Source organism: Emydura macquarii, unplaced genomic scaffold (genome assembly GCF_026122565.2).
Source record: "Emydura macquarii macquarii isolate MOO-44397 ecotype Brisbane River unplaced genomic scaffold, CSIRO-AGI_Emac_v2 contig_3671, whole genome shotgun sequence".
NCBI lineage: Eukaryota > Metazoa > Chordata > Testudines > Chelidae > Emydura > Emydura macquarii.
This window is the reverse complement of record NW_027133808.1, coordinates 6029958-6057561: the sequence shown is the minus strand read 5'-3', so window position 1 is coordinate 6057561 and position 27604 is coordinate 6029958. Positions and strand designations below refer to the sequence as shown.

Genomic DNA, 27604 nt, shown 5'->3' with positions numbered 1-27604 from the left:
CACATATATAGAAGAGAGCCTGATGTTGCACCTAATGTTATGAAATGTCACCTTGCCTGTTGGACTTAAGCACATAAAATAATTGAAATGTAGGGCTGGAGAGGACCTTGAGAAGCCAGCAAGTCCAGCCCCCTGCACTGAAGCATGACCAAGTATGTCTAGACATCCCTGACCGGAATTTGTCCAATCTAGTCTTAACCTCGAATGATGGGAATTCCACAATCTCTCTTGGAGGCCTATTCCAGAGTTTAAGTATCCTAATAGTTAGAAAGATTATCCTAATATTTAACCTAAATCTCCCTTGCTTCAGATTAAGCACATTACTTCAGTGGACATAGAGAACAGTTGATCACCATCCTCTTTATAACAGCCCTTAACATATTTGAAGACTGTTATCAGGTCTGCTGTCAGTTGTCTTTTCTCAGGACTAAACATGCCCAGTTTTTTTAACCTTTCCTCATAGGTTAGGTTTTTAAAGCCTTTTTTGTTTTGTTTTTTGTTTTGTTTTGTTTTTTTTGTTGTCCTCTGGACACTCCAGTTTGTCCATGTCTTTCTTGATGTGTGGCAGCTAGAACTGGACATGGGACAATTATCTCTGTCTTACATAAAACACTCCTGTCAATACACCCCAGAATATTAGCCTTTTTTGCAACTGTATCACATTGTTGACTTAGATCATTTGTAATCCGTTATAACCTCCAGATTCTTTTCAGCAGTACTATCACCAAGGCAGTTATTCCTCATTTGTAGTCGTGCATTTGATTTTTCCTTCCTAAATGAAGTACTTTGCACTTGTCATTATTGAATTTCGTCTTGTTGAATTCAGACCAAATCTCCAATTTGTCAGTCTTTTTGAATTCTAATCCTGTCTTCCACAGTGCTTGCAACCCCTCCCAGCTTGGTGTCCTCTGCAAATTTTATAAGCACTCCATTCCATTATCCATGTCATTAATGAAAATATTGAATTGTACTGGACCCAGGACTGACCCTGTGGGACCCCACTAAATACATCTTCCCAGTTTGACAGTGAACCACTCATAATTACTCTTTACGTGCACAATTGTTTGAAATATCACACTCACCTTATAGTAATTTCATCTAGACCTCATTTTCCTAGTTTGTTTTGAGAATGTCATGTGGGACTGTGTCAAAAGCCTTACTAAAATCAATATGTATCATATCTATTGCTTCCTCCCATCCATTAGGCCAGTAACCCTGTCAGAAAAGGAAATTAGATTGGTTTGGCATGATTTGTTCTTGACAAATCCATCCTGACTATTCCGTATAACTCTGTTATCCTCTAGGTGATTACAAATGTTTAATAATTTGTTCAGTACCTTTCCTGCTATTGAAATTAGGCTGACTGTTCTGTAATTCCATGGGTTTTCCTTGTACCCCTTTTTAAAGACAGATACTATGTTCATCCGCCTCAAGTTCTCACCCATCCTCCAGAAGTTCTCAAAGATAATTTCGAACAGTTCTGAGATTGCTTTAGCTAGTTTCTCAAGTACCATAGGATTAATTTTGTCAGCTCTGCCTACTTGAATACATCTAATGTATCTACATTTTCTTTAACCAGTTCTTTCCCTATTTTGGCTTGCATTCTTTCCCTCTTCTTCATATTAGTTGTACTGGGTATCTGGTCGCCATTAACCTTTTTAGTGAAGACTGAAGCATAGTAAGCATTAAACACATTAGCCTTTTTGATGTAATAAATTATTAGCTCTTCTTTGTCACGAAGTAGAGGACCCTCACTTTCCTGCATCTTTCTTTTGCTCCTAATGTATTTAAAGAACCTCTTCTGATTGCCTTTTACGTCCCATGCTAGGTTTTTGTCTTAGTCTTTCTGGTTTTGTCCATACATGCTTATGCTATTCTTTTGTACTTTCTTAGCAATTTGTCCATTGTTTCACTTTTTCTAGGATTCCTTTTTGATTTTAGGTCATGTTAGGCTGGTACACATCTTCTAGTGTGTGCTCATGTCCATTCCATGCTAGGTGTGCATGCTGTGTGCACAGTTGTTGGAGATTTTTCCCTGAGTGGTATCCATAGGACCGGCTCTAGTACCCTTTGGAGCTGAGCATGTATGCACTGGTATAAGGGGTTCAGCTGGCTCTGTGCCCTCTCATTTCTTTCTTACTGTCCATGACGGTTGCAGGAACAATGCTGCAAGGCTTCTTACCCAATGGTTAGGACTTTCTATCTGTATAGTTATTGTAGTTAGTGCATATAGTTCTTAGAGTTATTTTACATAATAGTGTTAGTAGTTGTTACTGTTGTCGAGGGACTTTTTGCCCCAGGGGCTGGCCATGCCCTGGTCCCTAGGCTTCAAACTGTGTACCTCATGCAATAAGCTGATGCCAGTGAGCGACCTGCACTCTAGCTACCTAAAGTGCCTGGGGGAAATCTCATGTTAAAGAGTAGTGCCAGATCTGAAGGGACTTCAGACCTTGCACGAGAAAAGATACACATTCGGCTGAAAGCTATTCTCATGGAGGTGGCCCTCAGACAGCCTCAGAGTAGAGCTGCTCCGAATTGGCACTGGGTACCTCAGCATCCGTTGGGAGCACTCCCCCAGCACCATGCTCTTCCTGGCACCACTCTCCATCCCCAGTGCTGAGGAAAAGACATAAGAGTCAACGCACTGAGAGAGTACAGTACAGAAGAGGGACAAGTGGGGAGCGACTAGTGTAGTGAGACTTGTGCTGGGCCACTTGTCCTCCCTCAAGCCTGTGATGGCTCTGCTGACTCCACCTAAAGCGTTGAATCTGGTACGTGACCTGTCACTGACTCCTGGGAGCAGCCACAGTGTCAGGTGTCTGCTGGCCCCTTCAACTCTGGAGGCTTTCCAGGTGGCAAAGGACCTGCTGTCCCTCCCAATCTTGCTGGCTCCCTCAAGGTCCCTCGTCAGTCAAGGCGACTGGGGACAGAAAGGAGCAAGCAGTTCTGACCTCCACTGATGCACCGACTACCTTGGTACCATCCAGGGGCAAGCCCGCCATGGTCTTGATGCAGCAGTCACTGGCCTGTCAACAGTTCCCTAGCACCGCGAAGAGACGGAAGCAGGTACTACACTGCTAAGAGCTCCAGGGGAAGAATCCTTGTCAGAGTGAGAAGGTACCCAGCCTATACACTGTACTTCAGTATTGGCCCTCCTGTAGGGGCCTGGCCACTGCCCAATGCAGTGGCAGTACTGGAATTTTTGGGGTTTTCCCTTGATACTGAGCCTCCTGTCCCATTGTTCATACTGGGATGGTGTCAGAAAGATGGGCTACTGCCTCTTCCAATTCGGCATTGGACTCCGATGCCGACGTCCAGGAAATGGCCCTAATAGATGTGGCAGAGGAGGAGGAGGGAATCCCATCTCCAGCACATGCCTCCTCCTTGTCCAGATGAGGCGGTCGCAGGCCTAGTGACCTGCTCCCATAAGACTACTTCAGAGCCCACCAGGAGCTCCTGAAAAGGGTTGCAGTGAACTTGGGCCTGGAAGTTGAGGCGCTTAAGTAGTCAGTATGTAGCCTGATTGACATCCTAGTTCCAGCTGCTCCTTTCATAGTGGCCTTATCATTAACTAAGTGGTGATGGGGCCTGTCAGGACACTATGGCAGACCCCTTCTTCTCCGGCACCCACTTCAAAAAGGGCAAAAAAGACATGCTGTGTCCTAGCCAGCAGGTTCGAGTATCTTTACTCGCATCCCCCAACCTCCCGGGTCCTTAGTCGTGTCAGTGGTGAATGAGCGGGACAGACGGGCCACCCCCAAAAATAAAGAGGCCAAGAGACTGCAGTTTTTTGGTCATGAGGTTTTTTCGATGGGCAGCCTCCAATTGCGTATCTCCAACCAGCAGGCCCTGCTGGGGAGGTATGATTTTAATCTGTGGGTTTCATTGTCCAAATTTAAGGACTCACTGCTGCAGGAGCTAAGACAGGAGTTCATGGCCATCCTAGAAGAGGGTAAGTCTGTGGCTAGAACCTTCTTTCAGGCAGCTCTAGGGGTGGCCGACTTAGGAGCCAAAACTATGGCACCGGCAGTAACCATGAATTGCTGTTCCTGGCTCCAATCTTCTGGCCTCCCTCACGAAGTTCAGCAGTCTGTCTAGGACTTCCCATTTGAGGCCACCTCTCTGTTCTCTGAATAGATGGACTCAAAGCTTCAAGGACTTGAAGGCTACCCTTTGCTTCACCTTTTACATGCCTCCAGCTTCCAGGAAGCACTCTAGGCCCCAACAGCTTCCTAGATTTGTGGCGCCTGACAGGCAGGAGCCCTACAAAAGAAAAGGGAAGGGTTATAAACGAAACCATCCCCTCCCTCCTATCTCAGCCTCCCAGTAGGGCTGTCATAGATATCCCAGCAGGGCCAGACAGGCTTTTTGAAGGTGTAACTGAGGGCAATATATCAGTCTTGACTCTAGATCCATCCCACTTTTGTTTTTGGATCACTGTTGCCCTTCAGCCTAGTGTGGTCATATATAACATTGGACTGTTGGGTAGTGCGCATGGTAACAGTGGGTTACACACTCCAATTTACATCCACCCCCTCTCACCACCCACCCCCCACCAGTCCCTCTTCAGGGACCCTTCTCACGAGCAGCCTCTCGCCCAGGAGGTGCAAGCCCTCCTATGTGTGGGGGCTATAGAGGAAATTCCTCAAGACTTGAGAAGGAAGGGGTTTTGCTTCTGATATTTCCTAATCCTGAAGGTCAAGAGGGGTCCTGGACCTGTGTTGTCTCAACAAATATCTCAAGAAACTGAGGTTTTGCATGGTCTCCCTGGCCTCCATCATTCCCTCCCTGCATCCAGGAGACTGGTACACTGCCCTCAACTTAAAGGATGCATATTTTCACATCTCTTATCTTCCATGGTCACAGAAGATTCCCCAGGTTTGTAGTGAGTCAGTGCCACTACCAACTGACCAATCTTCCCTTCGGGCTATAGGCAGCCCTACAAGTCTTCACAAAGTATATGGCGGTGTTAGCAGCCTCCTTCAGGTATGGAGGTGTGCAAGTCTATCCGTACCTCTGACTGACAAAGGTTAGTTGCAGGCTTAAGTGCAGCACAGCATCAGTATGGTTTTGACCACCTTCCAAGTGCTGGATCTGTTGATAAACGAGTAGAAGTCAACTCTGGTCCCGGTTCAGAGAATAGTTTATCAGGGCAGTGCTTGATGCAACCCAGGCCAAAGCCTCCTTGCTGGAAGTCTGTTTCCAGGCTGGGTCAGACTTGGTTGCCAAGGTCATGACCCACCCACTAACAACTGCTTGGGTCTGCCTCAAACTGTAAGGTCATATGGCCGCATGTACCTACATGATGCAGTATGGAAGGCTCTGTCTTAGACCCCTACAGATGTGGCTAGCATCCATATACTCCTCAAGAAGACACCACTTGGACGTGATACTTCAGTTCCATCTCCGGTCCTCACTTCGCTGACCTGATGGAGAGACCCAGGATCTGTAATGAAGAGGTACCCTTTGCTACCCCTCATCTGTCGGTAACCTTAGTCTTGGACATGTCAGATCTGGGCTGAGGAGCCCGCTTTGACAGTCTCATGACTCAGGGCCTCTAGTCCCAGGAAGAATTCTCCCTGCATATAAACATCAGGGAACTCAGGGTGATATGCTTGGCTTGCCAGGTGTTCCTTTCCCAGATCTCAGGCAAAGTTATGCAGGTCTTGATGAACAACACTGCATCAATGTTTTATATCAACAAGCAGCGAGGGGCTCAATTTTCAGTGCTGTGCCAGGAAGCCCTCCCGCTATGGGACTTCTGCATGGAACATCCAGAACTTCCAGAAGTGGGGGCTTCCCCAGGTGGACCCGTTCACAACGAGACAGAACAGGAAATGCCACCAGTTCTGTTCGCTGCATGGGTATGGCATGGGATCCCTCTTTGATGCCTTCCTGATCTTATGGGCAGACTGCCTACTGTATGCCCTTCCATCGATCCCCTTGGTTCACAAGGTAGTCTGAAAAATCAAATGGGACAAGGCAAAGGTTATCCTGGTAGCTCAGACAAGGCTGCGCCAACATTGGTTCAGTATGCTTCTGGATCTTTCAGTGGCAGCCCCACTCACGCTTCCACCGCGCCTGGACTTGATTTCACAAGACGATGCCCAGTTGCTTCACCCGAAACTCACCTCGCTGCACCTGACGGCATGGTTGCTGTGTGGCTGAACCTGGAAGAGCCAGCCTGCTTGGAATAGGTTCAACAAGTCTTGCTAGGTAGTAGAAAGCCTTCAACCAGGGCTACCTACTTGCCCAAGTGGAAGTGTTTCACTTGTTGTTCCTCCAAACGGAATCTCTTTCCTTCCCGATCTTCTCTGCAATCTACTTTGGACTGTCCGCTTCACCTGAAAAGTCAGTCTGGCTCTCTCATCTATTAAGGTTCAGTTGGTAGCCATCTCAGCCTTCCATCCTCCAGTGCGTGGCAGATTAGTATTTTCCCACAAGGTGATGGTGAGGTTTCTCAAGAGGCTGGAAAGACTCTATCCTCTGGTTCACAATCCAATCTCTTCCCCCTTCCCTCCCACGGGACTTAAAACTGGTTCTGTCGAGGCTTATGGGGCCTCCCTGTGAGCCATTAGTATCGTTCCCCATACTTCTTCCCTCTTGGAAGGTTGCTTTCCTGGTAGCAATCATGTCGGTCAGAAACGTCTCTGAGATCAAGGCCCTGACGTCAGAACCCCCTTAATGCAGTGTTCTTCAAGGACAAGGTCCAGCTGTGCCTCAATCCGGCCTTCCTACCAAAGGTGCTGTCGGAATTTCACAATAAGCAGGATGTTTTTCTTCCTGTCTTCTTTCCAAAATCTCACAAGACCGCTGAGGAACGTCGTCTTTATACATTGGATTTTAGGCAGGCCCTCACTTTCTATATTGAGAGAACTAGGCCTTTCCTCAAGTCCACGCAACTTCATACCAGTAGAGGAAAGGTTGAAAGGGGTACTTATGTCATCCCAAAGAATCTCGTCCTGGATAACTGCCTGTATCCAAGCTTGCTATGAGCAGGCGAAGGTCCCGCCTCTGGCCATCATGACCACTCATTCCACAAGAGCCCAGGTTTCGTCAGTAGCATTCCTTACTCAGGTACCAATCCAGCACATCTGCAAAACCACTACATGGTTGTCTGTTTCATTCCTTTGCATCCCATTATGCCATCACCCAAAAGGCCCATGACCATGCCAGTTTCGGGAGAACAATATTGCAATTAGCACATCTATAAACTCCCAAGCCCATCTCCAGGAGTACTGCTTGTGAGTCACCTAGCATGGAATGGACACGAGCAACACTTCTCAAAGAACAACAGTTATGGAAGATAAGTAACCATTTTTTTCTCTCACATAGACAGAGCCTAGTTCCTTAAATTCAGGAATTCCTGATTTTTCTTAATTTTGCCATCTTAATCTTTCATAAATATTCTTTTTGGTATTTAAATATTTATATTTTATATTGATTCTTGTTTATAATCTTGCCAAGATGAAAAAGATCTTACTTTTGAGAAAAAGTTGTCACTATGAAAGAGAGAAAAATAAAAACTGATAGGAAAGTGTTGTCAGTTATTGGCTGCGTATGTTTTTTTCCCAGTATGTATGCTGTCCCAGGTCTGTGCAGATAACCGATACAGTAAGCCACAATTAGATTACCCAATAAGACCAGAGATCTGTTTCAGTAACGAAGGCACCCAGACAGGTTTATTGTAGACAAAGTACGGTCCAAGTATCCCACAGACTCTACAGGACCACTAACACATGTATGCTTGTTACAATGGACCCGCTCAATAAACAGTGAGACTTTCTGTTCCTCACTCAGCCAGACAAAGAAACTCCCTTTGAGACCCCCTTTTATACACTGATAAAAACAAGTTGTGTTTGCCCCTCTGACGTGTGTAGTTGCCACCCTCTGACATGGTAAGATACTACCCTTTACCTTGTACAGGATGATTCGATCAAAACATCTCTATCCATCACATTGTCATCCTGACCTTATATTTGAGAGGTCAGTGTGTCCATGGTATCTTTGGGGAGAGAGCTTGTATCATTCTTGGTGTTGGGATGTTCTGATACCACTTTTCTGGAATGTGCTTGTGCCTAGCACTTCTTTGGAATGTGTGTTTGCCATTTTCTGTGAAATTACAGGCAGGCTCACAGCCTGACTCCTTCAAACTTTGCTTTCTATAGGTAGGGCTTGACTGCTACTTTAGCTCAGGCCTCATACCTGCCCTGTTATACTAGGCCTCATGTTTCAGGTTCTCACTTTCTACTACAGAAAGTAATAAAAAGTATTAGTGAGAAAGCAATAAGCCAAATACTAAGCTGTAGGGCACTAGTTTTATCTTAGGATGAGGTTCTAAAATTTAATGGGCTTACAGGACTTGCTATACCCTTTGGATATACTAGTTTCTATTTGAAAAGCAACACAGATTTTGGCACTGTTTTGCACAGCAGGAAGTCTCTGCCCTGCATTTATTTAAGATTGAGTATTCATGGATACCAAACTCTCTCTCATCTCTAGAGAGAGTGGTGCCTAATGGGATAATTTGACGAGGCTTGTTTATACTCTAATTGTCTGAACTGCATTGACACATAAGGAACTTCAGTTTCTAGCTTTAACACACACAAGTTCAAGTAACGTTAAAAAAAAAAAAAAAAAAAAAGTGATTAGGAAGAAATATATAGTTCATCATATTAACTCTTTGACATTTAAATTGCAATATTAAAAAATATCGTTTTTATTATAATATAGAGCCTTCACATTTTTAATTTAAAATGTATGTTAAGTTTTTGTTCTGATTTATTAAACCAGTATTACATTAGAATGAAAATTGATTTGTAATCTCCAAAACAGGATTTGCATATGGTTAGTGTCTCATACCATGAAGTCACTGCCTGTCTACATAGCAGCCACAAGTAGTAGACTGAGTATAATTAATACCTCATTTTGAAATTAATGTAACAGTATATGCATTGTATACTTAATTTTTATATATGTATATGCATTGTATATGCATATGTATATGCATTGTATACTTGTATATATGAATTTTCAGAACAGCAAAGTGCTGTACTTTGCATTCCTCTTTTAAAAAAGAACAAAACTTGCTTGGATCTATACATCATTTTATATTAATATTTTGTGCTTTATACAAATTGGCTGTTTCTCTTTATGTAATAAACTGCACAGCCTAAGGGGGAAATGTTTAGAGTTATATGGTGTTTTAGGTGATCATCTCCACATACAATCCATTTTAGTCTTTGAAATTTTCCATGTAAATGTGCAAGAATATCTGTTTTCAAAACAAAAATGTTCACTCATTCACCAGGGGTGGGAAGGAATGACTGGATAAAAGCCCAGGGGATTGCAAATGGATGGCTCGGGGTCTGCTAATGGAATACAGAGTCTTTCACCACTTCTGTGTCACCAGTTCAAAGCAGGCACAGATTGGCAAGGACTTTTATTTCTACCATCTTAATGGCAGCTTGGTGACCTTCATGAAATTAGTGGTCTTAATCCATTCCTAGTGGATAAGTATCCACCAGGAACAAAACCCACCATTACAATATTATTCATTACTGTCTCAATAGAGAACCTAGGGACTTGAAATGGCATAGTGACTGAAACATCCCTTCTCTTTCCCCCCCAAGACGGTCCCCAAGTCAGGTTAAAGGCCTATTGGTGTGGGGTGAGAAAGCTTACTGTGCTACTTCTTGTTGCATACCTGTTCTGTGAACAGATAGAAGACTTTGTTTTCCAGTGCTACTAATCCAGCACCTCTCATGGGCACATTTACTTAAGCTAATTTTCCTAAAAATCTTTTGTTTGTTAGGAAAAATCAACTTTTATATAGTTAGGCTGAGATTTGGGAATTGGGCTTCCAGATTCCTTAGGGTGGCTTTGAAAATCTCAACCTTAAATTTTATTCCAAACATCTAAACTGCATAATTGCTGTGCAGGTCTTTTTCAGGTTACACTTTTAGATAGTTTCATGGCTTCACTCTTTATATATAGGGAGTAGCTTTGATCAGTCTTGAAATGTCTCCTGCTTCCTCAGTGTATATAGAACATGCTTACTGGATTATTCTTGTTGGGAACATTATTGAATGCTGACTTGTGCTCAGTGCCTGCACAGTACATGGAGTAAGACACCTCCTGTAATTATCTGTACAGTGAAGAATGCAGGTTGAGGATTCACCAGAAGCTGGTAAGCATTTGGTCAACTTTCTGTTTTACTAACTTGCCTTCCCCCTTCCCTTTAGTCTGTCTACAACCATATTCCGTTTGGTGATGAACAGATCCTCAGCCCATGCTGTGTCCATTTATCTAGGGCTAAACTATGCCTGGCTCTAAATAGATTTTCTACTGAGGGGTACAGGAAACAGTTATGTTGTGTCTAAGGAGGATGTACTACTAGCTAATACTGCTGGCGGAGTTTGTCCCAAGAATGATTAAGTTTGGGCATGGCAAAAGTGTTCCCATGGTCCTTTCACACTCTGTGTAGCTGCTGGTGCATCATAACAGCACAGGAGAATGCATGCCAGAGTTCTTTAGCAGTGTAGTAAGAGTGGCTATTCTGCCAGTTACTTCTCCCAGTGCCTCTAGAGGGATTATACGTCACACAGCCATAGGCCAGGATTTACAAAAAAAAGGTGACTGAAGTTAGACTCTTAAATAAATGGTCTAGTTTGTTAAGTGCTGAAAACCCAGAAGTTTCTATTGCCATCAGTGGGCACTTCTGGGTTCTCAAGACTCTTGAAAATCTGCCCACTAACTCAGTTGCTTAAATATGGATTTAGGAACCTAATTTGAACATCTTGGCCTTGATGTCTCTCTCTATCGTTGATGTGTCATGGTACCTCTTCCCCCAGCCCATTATGATTTTGCTTTTTAGAAGCCTAAATGGAGTTCTTAGATTATAATCTCTTTAGGCAAGAGTCTCTGTTCCCCTCTACTCTGACCAGATCTGAGCACAGTCTCTGTACTCCACAAATAAAATGGTGAAATTGGACGTGGTCTATTTTTTTATGTTTATTTAAAATAGGCTTCCTTCATTTGCATCTACATATTGTTTTAACTTCAAGGTAAACTGCTGTTTGCTTTTTTTTAAGCAAATTTTATTTGCTTTCATTGAAATTTTGCATGTTTTCAACAAGGTGAACTGTAATGTATAATGCCTGAAATATCAGTTTCTTGGGGGGGGGGAAATGTTGAAAAAAATCAATTATAATATTTGTAACAGCATTACTGAAGTGAGCCTGAGTGGCCTCCCTCCAAGCTGGGTGGGGGGCGGGGGGGAGAACCAGGCCAGGCCAGCCCCCTTTACCAGAAGATGAGAGATGGGACAGGAGGTATAAAAGACGGGGCCTCCAACTCAGCTGAGCCTGAACCAGAGAAAGGGAAAGAGACAAACGTCTGTTGCTTGGTGCAGACCTCTATGAGCTAGGTGACGCCCTGACACTGGAGGAGATTGAGTCCGGAGAGGAGCTGCTGAAACTGCCAAATACCCTGATGAGGATGGCGATGCCTGGATTACGGAGCTCCTCCCCAGATTGTAGTAGGAAATAGCCCAGGGAAGCCAGATGCTGATCTGGTTCTGCGAGCAGAATCGGGTCAGTTTGTTGTCGTAGGATCCCTGCTGACCCAGTGGCAGACCCTTCTGCCACTGTCAGGGCCCTGGGCTGGGACCTGGTGGAAGAGAGTGGGCTCAGATCCCTCTACTCCCTGCAGTTGCCCCACCCCTGGGGTGGCTACCAGCCCCTTTTTGGCCAAGAGGCCTGCATTTGCCTGCTGTGCCCGAGCCAGGATGTCGGGTGATAGATTGCTTATAGCTCTGCTCCGCTGGAGGGCCAGAGCCTCTAAACCCTTTGTTGCACTGTCTTGCCTGAGAGCCCGAGTCCACTTTACTGCTTGTTGCTCTGCTCTGCCTGAGGGCCAGGTCCTCCCTAACCTGTTACTTGCTCTGTCCTGCCTGATGGCCAGAGGCTATAAACTGCTTACTTGCTCTACCCTGCCTGAGGGCAAGAGCTCCCCTAGACTGCCTCCTGTCCTGCCCTACCCTATATGAGGACCAGAGCTCCCCAAGATTTAGTGCTTTGCCCCACCAGAAGGGTCAAGGACCCTAGCACTGAATTTGCTATTTACCCTGTCACCAGACTAAAATCACTGTGATGTAGTACAGTGGAGTGGCCTTCCTCTGAGCCAGAGGGGTAGGGGGGATGACTGCCACCCCACTACAATTACTTTTGAAGCTACACTCAGTTTAGAATTCTATTAAAGATGTAGTGGGAGAGTACAACTACTGTACACTGAAATAAGAGAGCCTAGAATCCACTAGCCAAGTATTAAGACTGAAATTGGGAATCATTGAAGTAATATTCAGTTCAATCACTGGAACACAAAACCTGTGCTCTATTTTCTACACTAGATATCTACACTATTACTCTTGATAGAGTCCATGCTCTTCCATGGATAAGTAATCTGTGTTTAGAATCTGGACTGCGAGCCTTCTGAATGAGGAATGGTCTAACAGCAACACGTTTTTATCCACTGGTCTTTCAGTACGGTCCACTGATGACAAGCTTCCTTGAGTTCAAATGTAGATTTTTCCCAAGTTGACACAATTCTAGTTTATCCAATGACTGCTGAAGGAAAATTGAATGTCCTTCTATATTAAGAATGATGATTCACTTCTGTGGTGGGATTTGGAGTTGGAGTGGCTTAGTAGATGCTAATGCTGTGCTCACCCTATTTATGTATTTTTAATATAGGTTATTAATTGTTCTCCTGTCCAAACTCGACCTATCTTGCAGCCCTTTTGTGTGTTGGATTTTGACCAAACTACCTCTTTAATTTGTAAATCCTCAAAGATGTAAGAGTGTTTTCTTTAAATAGCTGAAACATGCTATTAGTAAAAGACTATCGTATCTAATGTTTAAGCAGATGGGATGCTGTGTGATTCTCAACCCCCCACCCACTAATGAGTCTTTTATCCTTGTAGTTTGTTTTGTTTTGTTTAATCTGTTCACTGAAAAAATATTTAAAACATAGCATGATGTTTTGGAAACGGTTTTGTAGTATGTCTATCTCTGTGAATTGTGTTTAAAATGATTGTTTAATTAAAATGAGCTCCTTTATGTGGAAAAGTGAGATAATTGATTATTTCAGTAGTCAGCTAAGGGTCTGATTGGATTGGTTGCTTGTACCAACAAGTGTCAACACTTCCTGTAAACTGTGCTACATCCTCAGGTTGCTCTTTATTCCCTGTTGATGCATGTAAAGCAAGAAAGTAAAATTATCAATATCTCCGAAGCTCTATCATTACTTTGCTAAGAAATTGTGTTATTTTTATTGTGCCGTGGAGGGAGTAGTGAGGCAGAGTATTCTGAGAAAAAATAGGAAGAGCATGTGGAAGGAAACAACAAGAGACTAAAAGTGGGCAAGAAAAGGAGTGGAGGGAAAAGTAAGACAGCCACTAGAGAACAGTAGTGAAGGAGGAAATCAACAAGAAGAGACAGACGGAGACAAGATAGTGATAGCATTAAAATACCAAGAGAAAAGAAATTTCAAAAGAAAAATAGGTACAAAAAAACTGAAGCAGGAGCTGCTTATGATGAATGTGTGAGAGGAGAGGGAAGTGTACTGCATATATGGTACTTTTGTTTCCTTAGCCTACATATCCGCCACCACCCAAAACACATACAGCAGCTTGAGACCAACCTCCGCCTTTAGGTCAGAACTGCTGGCACACCATGCCATGGGGGGCCTTCATGTCCCTCCCTTTTGACCCTTCCTACTGGCCATATTGGGGGACCCTGGCACCAGTGCTCCCTGCAGAATCAGTCAGGACTGTTAAGGAGTCACTCCTTGCCTACCCTCCGAAGGAGACGTTCAGATCCCCCTCTGCATCCTTCAGAAGAGGAAGAGCAATACACACCGGATCCAGCGGTTTTCCTGAAACCAGCGTGACTGCCCTCTTTGTCTTTGGATGAATTCTCCCTCTCCCCCCGATGAATTCAGGCAGTTCCAGGATCATCTTTATAGAGTTGCTGGTGAACTACAGATTTCACTTGAAGAGGTTCAGGAATCCCAGCACAAACACCCATCTAGATCCAACAAAATAGTACTCTCCATTGATGAAGCTATAATGGAGCCAGCTAAGGCTGTTTGACACATCGCTGACACTTGTGGTCCCACCTCCAAGAGAGTGGAAAAAAAACTTTTCTGTGGTGGCCAAAGGGGCTGAAATCTTGTTTTCTCTTTGTTGGTCCAAGCGGCTTTGAAAGGGCTAGAAAATAATACCTTCAGTTCACTCTTGCAGGCAAAAAGGTAAGCCTACTGAGGAGAAAGGTCTTCTTGTCATCTAGCCTCTAGTTCAGTATAGCCAACTACCAGGCACTAATGGCCAAGTGCGATTTCCTGAACTATTCTACGTTTGTGGAGTTTACTGACAGCCTTTTCCACAACAGGACAGAGTTTGTTTCCAGGCATTGATTGATAAAGCCAAACTAAAAGGAAAGTCCATTTTCCAATCTGCTTTTGATGCTGCTGACACACTCTCTATGATACCGGATGCTTAGTGATCAGTGTGGATACCAGTGAGACACGATACGCCCGATTTGCAGATCAGTAAGGTTTAATGTGCAAGGTTTTCTATAAATATATTAGTTAAATACAAAGCCTAAAATTAACTACAGTATATCATACTCACTAAACCTGAAGAGCTAAGCAGTCACTCAGACGGCTGTATACAGGAACGGCTTTCCCCAGGGACCCCGCAAGGGAGTCAGTGGATCCTCTGGTCCGACTGGCAGCACCTCCTGTGGAATCAGGTGTTGATGGAATGTGCCCCTTTGTCTAAGTTATGACTTTTTATACTTGTCTATACACAACTTTCACCTCATTATCTATTTATTAATTATTATATATTCTGTCACCTACATCGAGTTCTTAGCCTTAACCACATCCGATTTTCACCATAATAATTGGGAGTCGTCAAAACAACATCTGGTAATAAGATAAACGGTAAACAAAATATGCCCCTTAGCAGTGGAAAAATGATCCCCCTGACATTCAAGGATAACTTGTTATTCCCATCACCGTTATTTATGTGCAGCTGCAAGCATACATTATGTATTTTGTCTTATGTGCCATGGTATGCAGAAACTGAGACATCTGCAAGGTTACTCGGTATTCCTGTTTTTCTCTGCCAGCTGGAAGATGTCAAGCTGTTGAGGCCCAAATGGTCAAACAAGCAACTTAAGCTATGCTAGGCCCCAAAACGGTGATCAAGCAACTTAAATTGCGTTGCCTCCAACACTCTAGAGACGTGGCTGCTGTCGTTGTCATGTGCAGAGAGTCACGACTCCATGCATCAGGGTTCTGTAGAGAGGTCCAGAATACCATAGAGACCTTCCCTTTTGATTAATCATGGTTATTCAATCAGAATATGGACGAGTCTCTCCATACCTTGAAGGACTCTAGGATTATATACACCTGCTCCCAAGAGGAAGTTCCATCAACAGTTGTCTAGATCTTGACCCATGGCTCAACAATTTTTTCATCAGAGGCCCTATGAACCACTATGCAAAAGGCAGAGGGTTTAAGTGACTTCCCTGCAGCTTCTGCTACAGGCTCAGCTTCCCAGTCTCAGCCCTTGGTGAGGCGCTATTTTTTTTTTATGGGACCTTGACACACCATTTGGAAGTAGTCTAGCACTCTTTGTCAACACCTGGAGTGCAATAACAGAATAGTGCACTCTGAATGTCATCTACTCTGGCTATATGATCAAATTTGCTTCCCTACCTCTTCCACAACTCCCTTCCCCTCCCTTCTTTGGAGACCATTCTAACGAGACTATTCTCAAGCAAGAGGTGGACTCTCTCTGTTAAGAGTGAGGAGAGAGAGAACTTGTCTCTCCTCAATACCAAGGGAGCAACTTTTATTTAACTTCTTTCCTTATACCCAAAAAGAAGAGCAGATGGAGACCAGTTTCAACTTCTGCCACCTCAACCACTTCATTCACAAACTCGTTTCATATGGTCATGCTGGCCTGGAAAAGAAAATGTGGTTTTCCGCTCTTGACATGAAGGATGCCTACTTTTATGTAGATACTCATTCCACTCTCAGACGTCCTCAGATTTGTGGTGGGCTTGGACCATTTTCAGTACAGAGTACTCCCTTTCAGCATAGTGACCACCACAGAGTCTTCCCAAAGTATTTGATAGTGGCAGCTCATGCCAGATGCCTTGGTATTGTCTTTCCCTATCTTGACGACTGGCTTGTTGCCAAGTGATGCCAGAGGGCCCATTCAGTGACTCAAATGATGCTATACCTCTTCACTTCCTTGGGTCTCAGTGTAAATGCTGAAAAAATTTGTTCTGAACTCCACACAGCCTCTGGACTTCATCGGGACCACTCTGGATTCAATCACTGCAAGGACGTACTTGCCTATGGACAGGTTTCAGTCCATGAACAATATTATAGCACAGATCACAAACAGTGACATCTACTTTCTGAGAAAATGCAAGAAATAAAACATCATCCTAGAGGACTCACCATCTGTAATCCTCTGACCACTACATACAATTTGAAGTTTCCTGAACAGCTCTGCAAAAGGACTTCAGAAAAACTGAGTGACCATCTGCTGCATCCCTCATACTCCAGAAGGGACCACCTCAAACAAGAAATCATCACATAATTCTGCTCCAGGATAAACCATTACATCAGGACCCACCACATGGACACTACACAACACCCCCACCACATCAATTTATCAAGACTATCCCTAAAAGGAGCAGAAAATGTGCTTTCCCAGGGACTGAACTTCTGCTTCACCACAGAGCCTGATACCATGCTAACGTGGGGAGAACTAGGAGAATTCTTTCACAGACTCAGTCTCAAAGAACTCTTTGACGACAATGATGATACTACCCACAGCTACCACTTCCCCACTAAGAGTCACAAGAAAAAAGAATCATCTGACTGGACAGCCAATGGATGAAACCACATTAAACCATGAAACCACTTGATCATTACATTGAGTGCTTCAGGGGAAAAAATTGACTCTGAAATCCTTAACAAACATCACATCCACCATGATGACTCCACGGCTGAGAAGACAGCTACACAGTTCCTGGAATCTAACCACCAGATAGTGATCAAACCAGAAGATAAAAAGGGTGCCATCCTCCAACTGTCTGAGACCACCTACTGTAAAGAGCTCAAAGAAGACCCCACACCACAATTCACCCAGAATTTAAGGTTAACATCAGATCCTTCCCTAAGCAGCTCTCTTCCCCTCCCCCACACACAAACCCAATCCAGGAACCTTATACATGCTTCCCAAGATACACAAACAAGAGAACCCAGGCAGACTCAGCATATTTGGTCATGTCACTCTTACTGAAAGAATATCAGGTCTCCCAGAAACCATTATCAAGGCACTCTCACCACACAAAGGGTCAGTTTCCTCCAGGACAAAACTGTCTTCCTCCACAGACTCTGCAACATTAACAGCCTCCCCCAGAATACCATCCTGGCAACCATGGATGTCACTTCCCTATATACAAATATCCCTCACAATTACTGTATTGATGCCTGACTCACATATCTACAAGAGAATGGACAACATTCAGCTATCCACCTCAAACACATTACCAAACTTATCTGTTCCATCCTCACCCATAGCAGTTTTACATTCAACAACACACTTTATCTGAACCATAAGAACAGCTAGGTGTACTAGGATGGCCCACCAATATGCTAACCTCTTCATGGGCCACCTTGAGGAAGAATTTCTGGACAAATGCATGATGAAACCAAAGATGTATCTGAGATACATTGATATTTTCATCCTTTTGACAGATGACTTAAACTCCCTCATAGTCTTCCCACCACAACTTGAGCAGCTACCAACCATCCATCAAGCTCTCTAGAACACAGCCATACTAGCATCAACTCCCTGGACACTATGATCTGAACTGTACAGACAAAATATAATCACATTATCCTTCAAAGATCCAGTAACCACCCCAGATACACCAAGAAGTCTATTATCTACAGCCAGATCCTCAGATACCACAGAACATACTCTGTGGAGAAAGTCTGAGATACATACCTTAAAATTACCTTCACCAAACAAGGACACTTCACCAAAGAAGTAAATCGCATCATGGGATGGGCCACCCAACTACCCCAGGAGAATGTATTTAAATAAAGAAAAAAAATCCCCCTTGCACTGCAGACCCCTAGTTGTCACCTACCGCCTCACACTGGAATCCATGTGAGTTATCATTAAACAATTACAACCCATACATGATGGGGTCAACATCCTGAAAGAAATCTTTCCCAAACCCCTTCTTCTGGCCTTCAAACAGCCACTCCAACATCTCTAAGTTCATCATGAGAAGCACACTCCCCACAGACCAAGAACCCAAAGCAGTTAGGCCATAATAGCACATGTAAAACTGCAGACATATCTGCACTGCTACAATGATCAATACCCTCCAAAACACACCTTTCAAGATCTATGGGTCCTACACATGTTATCGCAAGATGTGGTGCACCTCATCCATTGCAATGAGAACTACGTGGGTGAAACCAGAAAATCACTATGCTCTTGAGTCAACTCACATAGAAAAGTGGTAAACAAAAAACAAAAACAAAAAAAGCCATACCACCCGTGGGTGAACACTTTTCACAAAACGGTCATTCCATGTCTGACCTCTGAGTTCTTGTCTTCAAAGGAAACCTGCACAACACCTTCAGAAGATGACCCATGGGAGCTTAAATTCATAACTTTATTAAAATGATGATTTTTAATGCCTAGCAAAGACACTGGATGGTTTATTACAACAATTTGTAATCAATTAACCTCCCTTTTTTTTTTGTCCTGTGTGCGGAGGTGTTAACGGGCCACTTCATGTTGAATGTTCTCGTTGAATGTGTGTTAACTACTTATGCTAAACAATCTTTTCCACGTGGTATTTAGTTGTGACACTTTAAGTACTTTTCCCAGACCCAAAGAAGAACTCTGTGTAGCTCGTAAGCTTGTCTCTTTCAGAAACAGAAGTAGATCCAGTAAAAGATATTACCTCACTCTTTTGGCCTCTCTACATGCTGGGACCAACATGGCTACAACAGCACTGCAAACAACGATATCAGTCCTGCAATAACATTTGTGTTGATATAGCTTTATAAGATTAGTACTTTTTGAGGTTCTATGCTTTTTTCCTATTGTGCCATATCTGAGCAACATGAAGACATGTTAAATGGGCAGGTTGGTGTTGTGAATGTGGTAAACTCTATATTGTATTATGATTCCTTGCTGCTAGTGCTGACGGTGACTGTCTTCCCCAGAAACACTATATATTGTCTGATTTATTTATTTTTTGTGGTTTTCTGCTCACGTTTACTGAAAAAGTGGTTTCTGCGATATTTACATGTATACGGTGGACTTTCTCATCACTATATCAATAGGAGGAAGAATGAGACTTGTCAATCTAAGCTTGGGACTAAGCTTTACGTAAGAAGCACTGAAACCTCTGCCCCTTCACAAGAGAGTTAGTTAGTTCCAAAGTACTTCCACTTTGAGCTTGAAAGTGGGGAAAGGAAAATAACTAAAATACTAGCAATTTGTTACTACCACCAAAGACCATAGCAGTTACCTTCACTAGTGCCATCTCTGGGTACAGACACTGAGGTAAATCAGAGTACTTCCTTTATTTCTTCCATCCTTTCACTTCTAAGCCAATTACAGATGAATGGGAGCAGCAGCAGAACAATGAAGCATTGTGGTATGCAGTTCAGAAGGCATCATCAGAGGGTACAGTAAAGGACAGAAACGGAAAAGACAGAAGCACAGAAAATTAAAAGAGAAAACCAGGAAGAGGAGGAGGTGGGTAACAGTATAGAGACAATAGAGGAGAAATAAAATAAGGTAAAATTTGTAGCAAGACAGATTAAAAACAAAACAAAGATCTATGCTGGTAGGAACAGTGTAGAAAATGCAATGCGGCATACTTAGAGGGAGGAAAAGAATAAGGAGGAAATGCTGTTGTCTTCAGCCAGGCCTCCTTAATGTAAAGTGTCTTAGTTCTTTTTTCTGAATGGGGAAGAAAGAGAGAGTGGGGGAGTGCATGAGGGAGGTGGCTGTGTGATGAGAGGGAGAGAGAAGAGTGTTCATCTTTTTTCAATCTGCTATAGCTGACAAAACCTTCTGACCTCACACCCCAAACAGTTGTTCTACTTTGAACATTGGTACATGATAGCTAATGCCACAAATAATGAAATTTTCAATCTCATTAAAAAGTTCAAAAGTGCATTTAAGCTCAAATGTAGGCTCTAACCTACATTGTATAACCTCTAATGTATAAACCTTGATTTATGATTTTACTATACAATAGCCTATCTTTTTTTGCTGGTCTATTAGGTGGGTGAAAAGAAAACTTAATGCCTGTGTTGCTTATATTTTCAAGGGATCATTGTGATATCTAATCTGACCACCTCTGTAACACAGACAGGGCGCATGCAGGTTCCCCATTCAGTGGGTGCACTATGCTAAACTACTGAGGGAACACTGACCACCCACGGCAGCACCCTCTGCCAGGCCCAGATTAACTCTCCTGTGGGCCTGGGACTATTAGATTAGACAAGTCTTTTTCCTCATTTAAAACAAAATGATCACAATTATGGCATCGAGGCTATTAACGCTATACTAAACTTGCCTTTTAATTAACATAAAGCCATTCTGTGGTTACATTTCAGTCTTCAAACATGTAGAACGGGTTTGTGCATGTGTGCCAAACGTGGCATGTGAGATAATTTTGAGCAGTACACTTACTTACGCTGGGGCCTGTGTCTTGTGAGGGGTGGAGGTGGGGGAGCGGCCCTCGTGCGGCACTGCTTGGTACCGGGAGTGGCTCCTGGCCAGGGCGCTGGGCCCATGTCACATGGGAGAAGGGTGGGGAGGGAGGGAGGGGATTTATTTTTGTGGTGCCTTCTTAGCCTGAGGCTGCAGCCCCTAAAAACTCTGAGTTAATCCAGTCCTGCTCTCCACCCCAGCACTACAACCCTGATCCTGGCTTGGTGCAGTGAGACAGAGATGGAGAGTGAGCCTACTCTGCACTCAGCATCCAGTGGTGGCTCCTGTGCTGCAAGGATGGGCCCAGCTCCCTATTCTGGGCATTGTGAACTGGCATCTGGGGTTACAGTGCCACTCAGTGGCCAGGCTAAACCTGAGGTGCTGCTGCAACCCTGTATGTCAGGTTGCAGTGCCCAGAATGGGGAGCCGGGCTCAGCCTCACAGGACAGCAGCTGCTCCTGTGGGGTGAGTGTCGGGCAGGCTTGCTCTCCACCCTCCCTGGGACTGCCACTCTGTACGGGGCCCAGAGAAACGTTTGCCTATTTTTGCCCTCTTGGTATCTTGATTTCTTTAGGTGTGTATGGACTCCACCAAAGCTGCCCCTGAACACAAACTATGGAACTTCCCCAGAATAAGAACATATCTTTTAAAAAAAATTGTTCCAAAAGATCAGTTACTCTCTCTGTTAAAAATGTACATTTTATTTCTAATCTGATTTGTCTAGCTTCAGTGTCCAGCCATTGGATCCTATTACACTTTTGTCTGCTAGATTGAAGAGCCCTTAATCAAATATTTGTTTCCCACATAGGTACTTATGGGCTGTGGTCAAGTCATTCCTTAACTTTTTCTTTATTAAACTAAATAGCTTAAGCTCCTTGTGTCTATCATAAAAAGGCATGTTTTTTAATTCTTTAATCATTCTCATGGCTCTTCTCTGAGCCATCACCAGTTTATGGACATCCTTCTTGAATTTTGGACATAGTAACATTTACAGCTCCCACTGGGAACATTGAGAGTAGTGGTGCCAAGAAAGGGTTGAATGTAGACCTTTGTGCACAGATTATGCAATTAAAAAAATTAGCCCTTCCCCTTAGTTGCTGGGATGGAATCTCTTTCACCGGCGTGTCCAGATAACTCTCATTAAAGTAAGCAGAAACCACACATAAGCACCCGTGGACAGAATTCACCATTGCACCTGAATGTGTGTGTTGGTGATGGGTGTTATGGTGACACTTTTTGTAATTACTAACACAGTGGCCAGTAAGATTTTAGTTTCATAAGATGTATTTTGGGGAGGAATAATTGATTTTATTTTTAAAAGATAATGTTTTCATAAACTACAAAGTCATGAGAGTTACTGTGGATTTATACTGCTGTGAGTGAGCAGAATTTGGCCCATTGCATAGCTGGATCTTTCAGTGATAACATTGTCTGGAATTGCAACTCAGTGTAATACTTGAATTTATTTATTTATTTAGTTTTTGAGGTCCTACTGAAATGAAATGGAATATCTACTGAATGTAAACTTGCAAAGTACAGTACTAGAGTATTTTTGCAGACTAGCATTGCTAAATTATCATTAGTCAGTTCAAATTCCACATAAAAATGAATGTTATGTTTTAGCAATCAATAAGTATGCAAATAAAGTTCTTTCCATTCCACTTAACACAATTAAAATTCTCAGCAAGTTAAATGTATTGAATTGTTTATCTGCAGAGAGGCATGTAGGGCTCCAATTAAGTTTACATGGATAAATGCAGATTTGTGTTTGTGAATGTCAAGCTGACAGAAGCTTAATACTGTAAAAGGGCTAATCAACACTGAATATGTTTAGTGTCAGTAAATATTTACTGTGAAAATATTGCTCAGGGACTGACTGCTAAGGCATAAAACCAAGTTTATTCAGCTTTTTAGGGACTAAATACTGTAATTTGTAAATCATCCCATCCGCATCCCTTCTATATAATTTTGCTTTGTACAAAATTATTTTTATCATGTTCTTCACTTTGGTGATGGTGTTTTGGAGAAGGACGACATGTGCTTGGCTGCATTTTTTAAAATTAATTTTGAAAAACGTGAATTTATTGGTATTTGTGGTTTTGTTCCATAAGCATATTCCAGATAGCATGGAGTAGGACCAGATGCAGTCATAGAATCATAGAATATTAGGGTTGGAAGGCACCTCAGGAGGTTATCTAGTCCGACCCCCTGCTCAAAGCAGATAGGTAAGCAATATGCATATTTCATCATATAGCTCTGACAGTGGATTTTGGTCCTTCTGTTCCTATACAAGGGTACAAAGGTTACTAATCAAACTATGTGGTGATTATGCAATGTGCACAGTTATTCACTAGAGATTAGGATCAGACCACAAAATTAATTGGACCAAAATGATGTTTAGATATAGTTTTAGGTCTCCTCAAATTAAAAACTAGGATATTGACCCAAAGAACTCTGACACTTTTATGAGGCTGTTGTTGAGGAATATTGTCTTAAAATTAAAATCTGTAATAGATAAAGAAGAAAAAGTACATCTTAAGCAGATCTTTGGTTTCATTAATTTTTTATGGTGAACAATATGATGGAAAAAAGGAAAAAGAAATGAACTCTACTGTATTTTGTCTCTCAGTGTCTATACTTCGATAAAAGCCCCACGGTTGGCCCAGGTCAGCTGACTTGGGCTTGCAGGGCTCAGGTTGCGGGGCTATGAAATTGCAATGTAGACGCTCAGGCTGGAGCCTGGGCTCTGAGCTCCAGAACTTGGGCTCCAGTTTGAACCCAAATGTCTACACTGCAGTTTTATAGCCTGAGCTGTGCAAGCCCAAATCAGCTGACATGGCCAATCTGTGAGTGTTTTATTGCAGTATGGACAAGAGGTCAGAGAGAGGAACAACAAAGCTGTGATTGTGATCCTTATTTATACTGGCATCTTTAACAATGTGAATGAGATGTAGAGAAATAAAAGGTTATTTTATGAAGGAAATAAAATGAAACTAAATTTTAGTGATTTTTATCTTTTGGTGTTCTGGATTACAAAATGTGATTTTAAAAAAAAATAAAAATTAAGTCCTGAACTGATGTCAGGTAGTCAGTTGCAGAATGGGATATAATATAGTTCAGTTTAGTTTCTAACTTTGCATGAAATAAGCAGTGCCTTTTGGCCTCTGTTTGATCCTGTGAGAGTGGGGGCTAATGTCTGGCCAGTGTTTGGGAAGCAGCAGGTAGTCAGGAGCAAGTTGTCCTAGGGGTCCAAGTTTCTGTAGCCTGGCAGTTATTCACACACAGATGGAGACCTTATGAACTTTGACAAAGGTCATGCTAAATTGCAAATCTAAAACTTCGAGACTTCTGAAAACTTAGGGTGGCACATTATTATTTTTCAGTCTGTGATTGGGAACATCATTGAAGCTGTAAACTCACTTTTAAAGAATAGATCAACCATCCATTCACTGTTTAAACAAGTGATCTTGGGAACAGACAGACAGTCTTTCATGGTATTTTGAAAGGAGACTATTGCATATTAAAATACTAATTTACATATGCAGAACACACTTACTATATTGCTTCCCAAACACCTAGGTTTGCCTGCTTTTATTGAACTTACAAAAGGACTTTTAGAACTTAAAGCAGTGCAGAAGCCTCTGATTTTTTTTTCTGTTGCACATGGTTTGGAATGAATTAAGATACTCATGGTAGTTTTTGATTTCAGGTCTTTTGGGACAATCAATTGAGACACCAAGATCTCTGTCATCAGCCATCATCTCAACAGGGATCTTATAGTGGTTTAGGAAAGAAAAACATGAGATGATCTGGTTTCACATTGTAACATATTACATTTTGCATTCAATCAAAGTCAGAAACACTGAAGGGCTACTCTGTTGTGTTTTTAATTACAATTCTGAAGTTGCTCTTGAAAATCTGTCATGTTTTAATTTATTGCAGTTTCTATTCAAGTGGGAAAATTAGGGGAAAAATCAATACTTAGTCTTATGCTTGGATAGCTCTGCTCTGTAGTATCCAAAATATAGATTATATTTGTTCCCAGGTCACATTCATTTATCTGCTGTAACAGTTCCATATGGTTTTACTAAATTGTTTAGTGGAAGTATATAGAATGGAGTTCATGTTATATATATGTAAACATCCAAGAATCTCGGATGACCTAGTCACCAGGTGGCATAGAGTCTCATCTTCTTTTAATCACATGGTTAAATTCTCATAATTGAACTAGATGTATGGTGCTGGTTAATGGCTCATGAACTAGTCTTTAGAGCTACAACATTGTTTCATGAGGCCAGAGTCAGATTCCATGTGTTGAAAGTGGTTTCAGTATCGGCCACACAGAGAGAGCTAGAAAATTCACACCAGCAGCAGACTATAGGAGGAAAAGGTTTTTAAAAGTGTGTGAACTGGGTTGTACATTTGATTACAAGAATGTTATTCATGTTTCTAAAGCTGGAGAAGGAGAGAGGAAAAAAAACATTCACTGTATTGTTCGTTTCCTTGCCGTGGTGGTATTTCCATTTCAGAAAAAAAGAATGTAAATAGTTTGTTAGATGTGCAGTTATGAAGCTTGATTATATTTATCTATTCCAGTAGAAATAGTACAGCAATGTCATATTTTATTATTTTTAACTATAGCTGTTGGAAAGACTAGTTAAACAGCCTTCAAGGTTAAGGTGCAGTTTCTACTGATCCCTGAAAATTTACTTTTTAAGTGACCATCTCTAAAATATAAAGCTAGCAAACATTTCTCTAAACATTAGAACTCTTAATGAAAGTGACAACCCCGGTAATATTATATGGGTTATGCTCTTCATATAATTACATAACTATCATAACTGTTATTTAACGTCTAAGAAATGCCATTGTTTGTGGGACATTGTTCTCTAGCCAGATCTTTGTTATGCTGGTGATGGCTCTTGGAAACCTTTTGTTAAAAGTTTTCCCTAAATTACAGGAAGAGTTAGGATAGTGATCTCTGATGGAGATTACCTTTTCTCTAGATACTCCTAAATTATCCTGTCCAGAGATGGCTCTCAGAATTTTTAACTTTCAAAATGGCTGGATTGCATTAAATAGCAGATATATGCAATTTCATAGAGGAGGATGCTTTATTCTTGCCTCCTCCTTCGCCTCAATACACCTCTACAAAATCTTCACCTTCCTTCAACATTTCAATCAAATTACATAGACTTAACAGCGTGTTGTGCTACTTATATAGTCAACATAGTTTTCAGAAACAAATGATAAATGTTTCTAACAAAGTGCAGTTGAATGTAAGTTTGATTCCCCAGTGGTTGTGGATATGAGAGATTTTTGTTTAAATGAGAAAATAAATGAATAATTTACCCAGTCTTTCATTTCATCTCTCTGTGATAGATGCTCCTTCAGTATGTGGGGTTCATTGCAGAATGTTTTTGAGGGAGCACTGTATTAAATATAGCTCAAAAGCATGAAAGTCATATTATTGTGGGAGGACAGTCAGAAGCAACAGAGAGCAGAGTTGTGTGGAGGGTTTCTAATGTGGGAATGTTGGAGTTTGATTTACCCACAAATCCTGGCCTTCTCTGCCTCCTAACAGCCTGAAGCTCCCCTTCATTGCAGGCACAATGTCTCCAAAAAGCAGTAAAATGGAGAAAAAAGACAAAGGAAAAGGTAGCAGAAGAAAGAGACAGAAAAGGATAAGCAGAAGGGAAAATGCAAAAAACCAAGAACCAGTATTTTAGCTTTTGTGACCATTAGTGCCATGTAATGCTGGAGATGGAGTGAAAAACTTTATTAGAGATTTGTCTGGGCAAGATTGAGTAAGAATGTATGAAGATCGTATTCTAGAGAGGATGGTGTACAGGTATGAAGAAAGCACAGAAGTCTTTTTTTTTTGGTAAGATCTTTTTCGGTAATTTTTTTGGTAAGATCTATATGTAAACTTCATGAATTATAAATGACAGAATGTTATGAAATCTTATATAAATGCTGTAAACTCATTAGAGACAGAAGGTGGCTGAGGTAATGTCTTTTATTGGATCGAATCGTTGTTTTCATTGCTATGCTTGTAATGTAGAGTTTTACATAACTTTCCTAACACGGTGTCTCTAAAACATAAGAAGGGCCTGGTGATTGTGGTTAATTGGAAATGCTGGGCTTGTACGTATGGCACTGATACTCTGATGGGACTTCACTGAGCTATCATTAGGTACGTCTGCCTACGTCTGCTTGGACTGAAGCAAAAACCTTACGGTCCCTTTTTGCACTTGTTGTCTTCATTGGGTTTTGGATAAGGCTCTGTCAGAGAGGTGAGAATTGCAAAAGTTTGTCTTAATTAAACTGAATGGTCCACGAATAGCTAATATCTAAATGCTAGGTAGACCATCCTCAAAAAAATAATGATTCTGCCAGTGCCATGGTTACCAAATTGGTTGACTGGAATTCAGCCTGAGGGGGAAAAGCAGCCCCCTGAATCTGTTTTGTTTTATTGTTTCTCAATATTGCTTGTGATTAACACATTCATCTGATTTGACTCAATGTTTTATTTATAGGTGTGACTCACAATATTGCTTTACTGCGAGAAGTGATAATCCATCCACGCTTTGTTCAGGGGGACATCAGCACTAAATTTCTTCCTGATGTGTATCCTGATGGCTTTAAAGGTTTGTCCTCTCTTGAAATATGTTTTTGTGAAAGTATCTTCATTATTACAATTTCTCTTTACTTTTAGAATGAATTGTTCTCTAATCAGTTTTTTCAATTTTTAAATGA

General features: G+C 42.1%; 1 protein-coding gene across 8 annotated transcripts in view; it reads left to right on the top strand.

Annotated features, from left to right (window-relative positions):
• PCCA (propionyl-CoA carboxylase subunit alpha) overlaps nt 1-27604 on the top strand; it is a 415109-nt gene that overhangs the window by 195615 nt on the left and 191890 nt on the right. For all 8 annotated transcript variants that reach the window (XM_067536816.1, XM_067536817.1, XM_067536823.1 and 5 more), the window contains one exon: nt 27385-27495. In XM_067536816.1, coding sequence (XP_067392917.1) covers nt 27385-27495 — 111 coding nt within the window. The remainder of the gene's footprint in view (nt 1-27384; nt 27496-27604) is intronic.